We start from the raw sequence: 12,613 nt of genomic DNA, 5'->3' as shown, positions 1-12,613 counted from the left end.
ATTCCATAACATACGACAAAGGCCATACATATGTCACAGAATTCCATTCCGATCGAAAGTGGAATTAACTTTCCTTTTTTATTTTTTGAAAAAGAAAATTCTTTTTCAAAAAATGACATCTTTTTCAGAATATAACCACTTCACATTTTTAATCAATTTATTTACATATTATAATTCCACTTTCAATCGGAATGGAATTCTGTGACAGGCCTGATTGTTTTTATTATTTAACATACATACATTAATATTTGCATTTTTTCGAATTTAAATTTAACCGTTAACTTCTAACGTTTACACATTTATATAAAGTTCCATTTAAATGTAAGCTAAAAGACAGAAATATTATTCAAATTTAAAAATAACGGAAAATCATTATTAATCGTTTATTAAAACATTTACAACACTATATTTTCTACATATAGCGCCACCTGTATGTCAATAACCACTTGAAATGTCAAAAACGAACAGAACTACAACAAAACCAATGAAATGTAAACAATCAACAAAACTCATAAATCAAAACAATTTGCACAAAAAACACATACCGACAATTGATAAATACCACGTAATTGTAACTGAAAAGAAAACAAAACATAAAATAGAGAAAGAAAAACAAGAAAATTAACCACCACCTAAAATGATAAAGTTATTATAAAAAACACAGATAAATTTATTAGTTGAAATTGTCAAATAATAAAAAACACATTTCAAGATAACACAATAAAACAAAAACAACAAATTAAATGTGGAAAATTAATTATTTTCCAACTTTCATCCAGGTCATATCATTAGAAAAGTGGTATTTAATGCGTACGTATGACCTTCATGGTATGACCCTGCGCAAGTAACTGCAATAAATGGTTTTCAAATGTGTACGTGAAACATTGAACAACGACGACGATACTTTCAGTAATTCAGTGACCACCGAACAGGAAGCAGGTCTTCTTGTTTTTAATTTGAATTGTCTTAAAACAAAACAAGTAGAGCAAATATAGCGTTCATACGTGCAACTAATAATATGGAACTTGAGGGTAACGTTAAAAATTATGAATGGGGTAAATTGGGCGAAAGTTCCGAAGTGGCCAGACTGGTTAAGGCAAATAATGAAAATTTCAACATTCTAAATAACACTCCCTATTCTGAACTATGGATGGGTGATCATGGTAGCGGTCCGTCAGTAGTTAAGTCTTCTGGCCAAGTTTTGGGAGAAGTATATAAGCAGCGCTTACCCTATCTATTTAAGGTGTTAAGTGTACGCAAAGCTTTAAGTATACAAGTTCATCCGAATAAGGTAAGAGGGGCTATTTTAAAGAAAGCTATTAACTGATAAGAAAATTTTTTGTTGTATACTTTTTTGTTTAGTGCAATTACAATGTAGAGATAAGCTATGGTATTAAATTTACATAATTTTTTTCTTTTTTCTGAAAATGAAAAAATTTGCGATTTGAAGGATTTATTTTATATTTTATTTTTTTTGGAAGTATACACAATAATTCTTTTTTATACTTGTTTGCTCAATGACTCATATAAGACAAATTGTACCAGTTATGATAAATTTATGTATGGTCAAAGCATAACAGCCTAAGTCGAAAACAATAAGTTTTTAAAAATATATTTTTTAAACAATCTAGATACAGAATTATTTATCATATTATTGGGAACAATCAGAATACTCTGTAACCGATAATAAATAGAATTATTTTGATATACATACATAAATGACTAAGTAGTATCTAACTACGGAAATAAGTTGTTTTCAGTTAAATTTTCAACGTATACGTAAATTATAAAATACATTATTTTTTCCACCTGTAATCTGTTTTTATAATACGAATATATTTCTACTACTAACATTTATTTCAAATCAAAAATGTAAGTTTTATTTAACTTTGGCCATCTATTAAACCATTTTTAATCTAAACTATGCAATTGATAATATTTTTGACTAAAATTAAATTAATTTATAATAAAATTTTATTAATTTTAACAAAATATAAAAATATGCAATTTTCACTTGTTAGGGTATTATTGCAAATTGGTTAAACCATAGCGGTATTAAAAAAAATATTGTTTAAAGTTATAAAAGATTTTTAAGTAAATATTTTAATTATAAATAATAATGTATCTAATCTAATAATATGATCTAATCTTATATCACGATGTTACAAAATGATTTTAAATGAAACATCTAAACTATTTAACAATCATTTTTTGTATAACATTTAAGTTCTTCACTAAGTCTTGTTTTCATAAATTTTCGTATACAAAAACTAAATTGTAAAATGCCTTAATTGTTTAAAGTTCCGAATTTATTTTTTTTGTCCGGGTAAAAATTCATAATTTTTACATAGATTTGTGGATGTATTTAACAATTGTGGATGCACTTAATCCTTTTTGCTTTCGATACAATTTTTCGCATTTAAAACATAAAGTATTCTTTTATTTTTAGTTCGTTTTTATTAACTTCATATAGAATTAAATTATGATTTGGAATCACCGTTTCAAAATGAACAAGTATGAATTTATAGTCGGACATTGCCGACCATATGATACCCTACACCAGTCAGTATGTTAAAAATTTGATTTTTTTAAATAAAGCATTTAGTTTGTTTTATAAGTAATTATAAATTAATTTTGACCTTCAAGTCATTTTCTGAAGGGGAGTCTGTATAAGGGGAGTCTATATGAGGCCCGATCACAATAAAAATTAGTATTGTCATTTATTGTTCTATAAAACAAATTATTGCTGATTTTTGTTGACATTATAAAACATTTAACGTAATTATGAGCCTAAAGGCCCGATTCGGGGGATACGGTTGTATGGGGCTAGAAAAAATAATGGACCGATTTCAACCATTTTCAATAGCGATCGTCCTTGAACCCAAAAAAGAGTATGTGCCAAATTTCATCAAATTATCTTGAACACACAGACAGACGGACATAGCTAAATCGACTCAGAAAGTGATTCTGAGGTGATTGGTATACTTTAAGGTGGGTCTAGGACCATTATTTTTGGGTGTTACAAACTTCAGCACAAACGCATAATACCCTCCCCACTATAGTGGTGTAGGGTATAAAAATTGTATCTGGTAATTTAACATATCCTATTGACTATACTTAGATCGAATAAGTTTAAGAAATGTAGGGTGTAGAAGCTAAATTCATAAATCAAATCAATGTGTGACATACTCTAAACAAAAAATAAAAAAACAGTTTTTTAACGTACTTATGTATTTTAAAACAAGTAAGAGTGCTATATTCGGCTGTGCCGAATCTTATATACCCTTCACCATAGTGTATTTTAAACATAATTGATCTTACAGTCTTGTTAATAAAAACATTAAAAAAATTTGAGTCGATTTAAGCCGAATGTTTCGGCGGCGGCTCAAGCAACTAAGTATAGTTCGTCGGCGGCTAAGCTCCGACTAGAAGCCGGTCGACTTCGACCTCTGATTCATTGCTGGTAAACATTGACGAGACGTAGATTTTGTTTTTGTTTATCGTAAAAAAAATTGTTTTCAAAAGCACTTGGGAAAAATTTGTGTTAGTTTTAAATTTCAAACTTACATTATTCGCATAAAAATTATTGTACAATAACTCACAATCTACTCTCATATAATTGAAAACGTTTTAAATACTTTTTTCTATTCATTAAAAAATATATTTGCAATACAAAAGGGAATATTATTTTATTTTAACAAAAAATACAAATCATATATTTTTGCTGTGTATTTTTTGTATGTTTGGATTCTAAGCAAAACAAACATTAAAGATTTGGATTTCGCCGATATCTGGGGTCCTCTAAAAACTGATTTCAACAGACAGACAGACGGACATGGCTTAATCGACTCCGCTATCTATAAGGATCCAGAATATATATACTTTATAGGGTCGGAAAATTATATTATAGAAATTACAAACGGAATGACAAATTTATATATATCCTTCTCACGAAGGTGAAGGGTATAAAAATACGACGCAACAACTGCAAAAATTATTTTTAAATTTATTTGCTTAATTGTATACGAGAATTGTTGGAGCATTGTTATTTTAGACAAATTGTTCTTAAATGTATGTTTGTCGCAAAACAACTTAACATATACATACTACATATCTGATTGTTTGTATATGATAAATACTAATACATTAAATGTATTTATGAATTTAAAATCAATACTATAGAAGTATTTTGCAAATATATAAAAAAAAATTAATTTGGTATATTTCAATGTCATGCATACATATGTACCAACTTTCCAAATAGTCATTTCACTCTACATTTAAAATAGTTTTTTTTTATAAAAAATATAAACTTAACTAAACTTTCATTATTTCAGGAAGAAGCTACACGTTTACACAAAGAAAGACCTGATTTGTACAAAGATCCCAATCACAAACCAGAATTGGCCATAGCTTTAACACCTTTTATGGCACTTTGTGGTTTTCGTCCATATTCGGAAATTCATAGATTCTGTGAAGAAATACCTCCTTTGAAGGAACTATTGGGTGGCGATGCCGTAGTCAATGGTTTATCTAATGGTTCTGTAGATAATTTAAAAAAATGTTATCAAACTCTTATGACTGCCGATTCGGCGACCGTATCAAGTATAATTGATACAATATTGAAAGACTATGATAATGGTTCGTAAAAACAAATTAATAAATAAATAAAAATTATATATTAATTTTAAAATTTTATTTTTACAGTTCTTCTCAAATACAGTCTGCAAGATATATTTATAACCATTAATTCAGATTTTCCTGGAGATGTTGGTGTACTCTCATTATTCTTTTTAAACTTACTCTATCTGCAGCCGGGTGAATCTATTTATTTGGGCGCCAACGAAATTCACGCATATCTCTCTGGGGATTGTATCGAATGCATGGCCTGTTCGGATAATGTCATACGTGCAGGTTTAACGCCCAAATTTAAAGATGTCAAACAATTGTTGGCATCATTAAATTATACGGGTTCGCCAGCCTCATCAAAACTTTTCCAACCCAAAGAACTCGACGAAAATAGCAAATTATTTGCACCACCCATACCTGATTTTGCAGTTGTACAAATTTTATTATCATCATCTTCATCACCATCCGCTTCAGAATATACATTGAAATTACCACAATCACCTGGTATATTATTAGTTTTAAGTGGTTCTCGTACTTTACGTTTAAAAGGACATTCCGATTTAGTATTAAAGCGTGGTTCAATTGTGTTCATACCGCCTGAAAATATGAACAATATAGAACTTTTAAATTTAGACAAGAAAAACACAGATTTCAATGCATATCTTGCTACAGGAAATTCTTTTAATTAAATCATTTTAAATTGAGCTTTTATATAAATAGTTTGTATATGTTTTATATATCATTTTAAATGTTTTGTTAATTTAAAATTTATCTAGATGTTAAAATTTATATTTAAAAATTAGTTATCTTGTGTTTATAACGTTTTTTAAATTATATTTCGGATTTAATAAAATTTTGACTAGTCTTAATTAATATCTAATAAAAAATTGTGTTTTAATATAATTATTATTTTCGTTAAATCAATAACATTTAGTCGTCGCAACCGACAAAAACTGTTGTATAAAAATGTTCTATAATGTTGAATCCAAACAAAACAAAAAACCTTCTAAAATGATAAATAAACCAAAAATGTGTAACATTTTTTCAAGTTAAGCTTATTTTTTATTAAGAAATTAGTATTTGAAGAAAAATTTGCGGTTTTCCTTTTACTTACGGAGATATAAAACTTACACCCTTGAGAATTAGTTTTTTTCTGAAAACCAAAAGGGCGTAAGTTACATTAAAAACTAAATTTTAATCCGTTTTTGTTGGTCAAATAGGCATAAGGCTTCCCTTGTTTTCGCAAAGATTTTCGAATATAGAAATTTTTCTTTGAAAAAATTCTAATGCTGTTAAAGTAATGTCTTAATGACAAGACTTCGCTAAAAGTGCCATTTTTATTTAATGCCAACTTACAACATTTTACAATTTCGAAGTTCAAAATTCAAAAGAATTTTAAAATTACATGAATTTTAATTATACCCTATACCACTATAGTGGGAAGAGTATTATACGTTTCTGCTGATGTTTGTAACATACAAAAATATTGGTCCAATACCCACCTTTTAGTATACCGATCGATTCAGAATAATTTTTTGAGTAGATTAAGACATGTCCATCCGGCTGGCTGGTTAGCTTTCCATGTAAACCTTATGTGCAAGGTACAGGCCGCAATTTTCAAGATAATTTGATGAAATTTGGACCAAGCATGTGTTGTCACAGGGACGAAGCCTATTGAAAATGGTTGAAATCGGTCCATTATTTCACCTAGCCCCCCTACAACCGTACCTCCCGATTTCAACTTTTTATGCCATAATTACGTCAAATATTCTATTATCTCTCTAAAAATTGGCACAAATAAGTTTTAGATAAGTATAAATGACACTGCAGATTTTCGTAAGGATCGGCCCTTATTTGACCCTAGCCCCCATACAAACCCCCCTTCAAAAAATGTTTCAAGCGTCTAAAATTGACTTGTAACCATTTGTATCGCAATGAAACTCAACAAAACTAACTGTTATTTAAAAATATATTCTTTTCCCAAATTTACCGAGGATAGGCCCATATTTGACCTATATTAAGCCTCATTTAGAAATTTTAGTTTTTTTTTTATCAATAAATTGCTTAAATATTTTGGAATTATGGTATATTCAACATAAAAGTTTCTTTATAAAAAATATACTCATGGTGTAGGGTATTATATGATCGGCCATGCCCGACTATACTTTCCTACTTGTTTTCTATAACTTTTTATGAATTTCGTTCATTCTAATTACTAATTACATTGCATTTATGTTATTACCATTTAACCAACTCTTATATTTGGTTGTAAATTTGTGGATTTCGGAAGGTGGACTCTTAATGAATCAATAGTACCAGAATTGACTTTTTTATTCGATATAAGGCGAATTGTACTAGCATGTATGAATATTAATGTGGACATCAGGGTGTTTTTCAGAATATGGCCTTTAGTGAGGTAGTTGGTCAATTGTGGACCGAGGTCTATAGAATTTAAACGCTTGATTAGTTTTAAAAACAAATGGTTTTTTGTATAATTTTATCATACCTTTTTAATGTTCGAAAGATTTATTAACTGTAAACTTATTTTCTGTATGATGAATAAAATCATTGTCTTATAGGGTCGATATATGGATTCTAGGGTCAAATATTGCCTGATATCTGTAATATTTCCCAACATAATATAACGGTTACATATAACCGACTTCTGCAAAATTGTATAGCGATTGCTACATAAAAAACATATTTATTAATATTTTAACTATTTCCGGGGAGGTACTTGCATGGGGACTAACTTTTGGAACCTATACAGTTTTTAGCAAAAAGACTGACTTACAGACATCGCTAGATGATCTTAAAATCTTTTAAAAAAGCATTTATTACACTCTAAAATTTCAGATTTATACAAATTATACAAATATATACACAAAAAATTATTTTTTTAAACAGAGAATTTAGTAACCGCCTCAACATTGTTTATATCACAAAAATTTGTCTCGGAAACAAACTGCATCTCATATTTCAGATGTAATAGTATTTATTAACGGAGTTTTGGAGTAATGCTATGTCCTACTTTGAAGATAATAATTATGTATAATTTTGTTACATATTTTTTTTTAAATTTTTATAAGGCATCACTATAAATAACATATTCAAAGTATATACAATTTTTGTGAAAAACCAATTAAACTTTTCAATTGTTTACTCAATTTTAATTATTTTTAAGGACATTTTTGATTTTTAAAAGAGAAAAATATATAATCGCATTTCTAGATGTTATTAAATTGTCGTTTTTAAAGTATGACTTACATTATTTTTGCTGAGAAATTTTAATCTCAAATAGTCATTGTATTAAAAATGTTGTTTATTCCCTAGTTTTATTGCAAACTAGAAACTTCCGGAATATAGAATATTTTTAATCATAGTGAATCTTGAAAATGGTCGTTAAAAACGTTCAATTTAAATAAAAATACAATTCCATAACGCCACAGTCTAAGCCTGTTCGTCCCAAATAGGCACAAATTCACAGTGTTACACATTTCCGTAACCTATAGACCACGCCACGCCATCAAATTTTTGAACATTCCAGTTATTCTGTGTTTTGAAAGATAATAACTTACTTCGTTATGAGTTATAGTGAGCTACTAACGGTTTTAAAAAATTAGCGACTCGATTGTATCTGGGTTCCATCTTAAATCGTCTCAGAATTAGTTCATCAAAGAATTCCCAGATCCCTGACAAATACTTCAGAGAAAATTATTATTCACTAGTATAGGGGATTTTATCCACAAAAGCAAAACACAAAAAAAGTGTGTGTCCGCAATTTGTGTTCCTATCTACATGACCATGATAAATGTACAAAGATGGGATGATGAATCTGTTCTTCGATGAATCGATTCTTCGTCCTAAAAAAAGAAATCAAAGGTACCTTTGCAAGAAGGCATTAAACACGAGTATATCATGTAATTGTTGTACACAGTTCCAACTTGAATCAGTGCACCAATGTAACTGGCATATTCGAACATCTCGGGATAAAATTTGAAATATGGGTTAAAAAATGCAGGCCTTAGATTTAGATATTCAAAAATGTTATCCGGTAGTTAACTGCCGGTTTCTCTAAATGCGAAAAAACATTTTCATTCTTTCATATACATTAGAGTTCTCCAAAAAAAACTAAGTTTCGAATTCAGCTAAGTTTCAAATTCACTTAAGAAATTTATTTATTAACAACCGATATTTACAATAATAGTGAAAAAATTAGCCCTTAAACAGCCTTGGGGTCAAAATGACCCCGATGTTTTAAAAACATGCCAATTTGGACATATTTCAATAACACCCGTTTGCAATCCCATTAATTCAGCTTATTGTAAATATCGGTTGTTAATAAATAAATTTCTTAAGTTTTATGATAATCTACCTAAAAATAGAAACAATTTCAACTAGGTTCCATCAAAAATTTCAAATATTACAAAATTTGACCTTTAAAGTTTATGATTTAATGGCGTCCAAATTGCATGAAACTCTTGATTTTTATTTAGAAATATGTGGACTAATAAATTTACAAAAGGTTCCATTTAAAATACACAACAATATAATAAAAAAGCTAATTTTGCAAAATATTACATAAAAATGGGTTTTCTCGAAATCCGCTGAATTCAAATTGCAGGTACAGGCAAACTATAAGAGGTATTGACCTAATTTTTTTACTGTTTTATTCCCTGATCTGTTGTCCATATAGCCCTATGAGTTCTTCCAAAAATATTGAAATTTGTTTAACAAAGTATCAAAAAACCTAAAATTTGAATTTTGAAACGACTGTTAAAAATATCAAAATTTTTCGACCATAGCTGAGAACAGCTTTACGTTATTCTATTAGGACAAAAACTCATATTCAAGTAACTACAGATGTATTTTAAGTAATACAATTGTTTTATTAGAATATTTTCAAAAATATGTTTATTTTTTATCACATTTCAAAATTTTAAACTTTTATAAAACTAAGTTTGGCCAATTTTAACAGGCATAGTAGAATATTTAAATTTCAAACATTTTCAATAATATTCGTCCTTCGGTCAAAAGAAGATTATGTGACAAATTTCATCAAATTATCTTTAAAATTGTGAACATACAAGTTTTATATGGATACAGAGGCAGACGGACATAAACAAAATGTCATGTCTAAAAAGTTAGTACTAAGCTATTTGTAATTACTAAACTTCTTCTAAGTAGTAGAGAAGGTATGCGTGTATGGTAGTTATTGAAAAGTAAGTGATATTTTTGCTGAATTATGTAAGTCAATATTAACTTTATATGTTTAAATTTAATTTTTTCAAACAAATTACGCTAAATGTATGCAACAACTCATTTCAAAAATTTAGCATGCTTTTAGGCAATACTTAAATTATGATTATTCATATGTACTTACTTTTAGACTAGAAAATCTTTCGCATTATTGGGTATAGCTTAAATACATAGTTTCAAAATATTTTATGAAATCTAAACTATTTGAAACTCAAGACCATTTTTATCAATACTGTATGTATAAGCTTAGTTTTAATCCGAAATTCAATATGCATATGTACATATATTTAACATACAAAGTAAAAAATTTTCCTTTCGACTCATATAACGGAGTAGTCCATATGTGCATTTTTAATGAAAAGAAAAAAAACTTGTTCGAGTTTGGTGTGGCAACAGCAATAAAATTATATCCGTAGCTTCCATTTTTGATATTTGCAAAAGGTTACCACCCTACTGTTTTTATCAGTTATGGAATTTTTTTATTACACAAAACTATTAAAACTATTAGTAGCAGTGTTTTACTAAACATAAAATACTACTTTGACTCCTTATTTACAAGCGATCTTAGTATTTATTCAAATCCTTATTTCTAGGCAACCGTGTAGGTTAGGTTATAGCTATTTTAAGAAAATTTTAGAACTTTCACTTCTTACTTGGTAATAAATCTTATTGATTATATATTGTTTAGTAAATTGCAAATGTGTAGATGTAGTATTAATAAAGTAGTCTAACTAATTTCTGTTGTTAAATAATGATGCTGATATCATCACTAACAACATAATCACGAGTATGAGACGGATACAAATTACAATGGCATGAGTCATAACATAAATGTGGAAAACATTGTTATGCACTGCATGTAAGTTTGTTTTTTTTTTTGTGCTTTAAAAAACACAATAGAATTCTACTTTACTTCCTTTCAGCAAATTAAATAAGTAATTTAAAATGCATTGATATAAATAACAACACTTATAAGTATTTTTTATATAATTTTTTTTTTTTTTAATTTTATTATGAATTATGGGGGGTAAATATGTATGTTTTGTATAAATAATGCTACTTTTAATAAACTTGTTTATGTATATATATGTATTCATTTAATTTACTTTAAATATATTAATTAATAAAATTATTTTAATCTGCAATAAATATTTTAAATACCATAATTTTAACACAAAAGGAAAAATAGCTAAATTTTGTTTGATTATAAATATAATGTTTAATAAACTATTGAGTGTTGAAAATTCTAAATTTAAAATTTACTGGGGTTTGTGTTTGTTTGTGGGTTGGTGTTTTTTCACACATATAAATATTGGGAAGTTTGCAATAAACAATTTTTATTTAAATCTAAAATATAATAAATAATTAACTAGTTTAATAATTTCAATACGATTTCAATTTATTAAATTTAGCAACAAAATGCGACTACAATTTATTTTTTTTTTTTTAAATTAACAATAACAAAATGTTTTTGTTTTTTTTTTGTGTAACCCCATTCTGAGCTTTTTAACAAAAATATGAATAATGTTGAGTAAAATGTTATATGAAAAAAGTTCAGAATAAAAAGGGGTATTAGAATGTTTAAGTATTGCATTTTGTTTTTCATTAAATTGTAATTTCATTTATTTTTATCTTTAAAACTATTATCGAAATACTTATTTTATTTTTTAGAAAAAAAATGTAAAACTCTTAAATAAATATGGTCTAATATTGAAACATTTTTCCTCGAAAAGATAAATGTAAATATGATGGGTTTTTAAAATTTACATTTCCCATTTCTGTATGTGGGCCAGTTTGTGCGAAGAGTTTCATGAAACCAATTTATAAAACCAGCCACTTTGTAAACCTTTTAAATTGTTGACTATCTAGGAAACTATTCAGTGTTGTGCAAGTAAATTTTTCGAAGAAACATTAGACTATACCTTATTTAAGAGTCCTTCGCAATAATAAAATAATAAAATTTCTATCTAAAATAACATGATTATGACACACTATCTTCATATTTTTATATAAAAAATAACAAACACTTTTATTACATTTAGAGAGTTTAGGAAATGTTGTAAATCAAGTTGTTTTAAGTTTAAGATATAAATTAATTATTTTGTATTTTGTGTAAATATTGGTTCCAAATAAATTTCAGTTGAAATGCACCAGTACAAGGGTTCATACATACATATTTATTATATAACATACAAATTACAAATATGCAGATTTGTATACAGTTTTCAATAGATTTATACATGTATATAAAAAACAGTAACTTTAAGGTATTTTTGTTATATTAAATTTTTATATATCAATATGTTATTGTTTTTTCTTTATATATTATTAGTATTATCATTTAATAAAGTGTTTTGATAATTTTTTTGAATAATTTTTTGTCTTTTTAATTCCAAAATTGCTGTGGTAGTTAAAAATTATAATTATTGTTTATTGTAACTTTATATAAAAAAATAACTATTAGTGATACTAAACAAATAATAACAAGTGTTAAAAAAAGACTGAAAATTAATTTTCCATAACAAATAAAACCAAACATAAATTAAACAATTATAAATTAAACATTTTTTAAAATTTAATTTGTGTTAATATTTTTATTTAATAAATAGTATGAATAATTTTATATAGTTATAGTAAGAGATTATAAATAGTTTTAGCAAATAGGTTTTTGTTTTTTGTTGTTTGTAAATAGTAATGTTTTATAAATTGTTTTTTAATATAAATA

At 26.9% G+C, this 12,613-nt stretch overlaps 1 protein-coding gene across 1 annotated transcript; it reads left to right on the top strand.

Annotated features, from left to right (window-relative positions):
• Positions 1 to 517: 517 nt before the first annotated feature.
• LOC111674584 (mannose-6-phosphate isomerase) lies at positions 518 to 5,411 on the top strand. Its single transcript, XM_023435228.2, has 3 exons — positions 518 to 1,291; positions 4,338 to 4,641; positions 4,708 to 5,411. The coding sequence occupies exons 1-3, from the start codon at positions 1,019 to 1,021 to the stop codon at positions 5,316 to 5,318; spliced, it is 1,188 nt and encodes a 395-aa protein (XP_023290996.2). The 5' UTR covers positions 518 to 1,018; the 3' UTR covers positions 5,319 to 5,411.
• The last annotated feature ends 7,202 nt before the right edge of the window (positions 5,412 to 12,613 follow it).

Source organism: Lucilia cuprina, chromosome 4 (assembly GCF_022045245.1).
Source record: "Lucilia cuprina isolate Lc7/37 chromosome 4, ASM2204524v1, whole genome shotgun sequence".
In the NCBI taxonomy this organism is placed as follows: Eukaryota; Metazoa; Arthropoda; class Insecta; order Diptera; family Calliphoridae; genus Lucilia; species Lucilia cuprina.
Note: the sequence above shows the minus strand (reverse complement) of the source record. Positions and strands in the feature narration are given on the sequence as shown.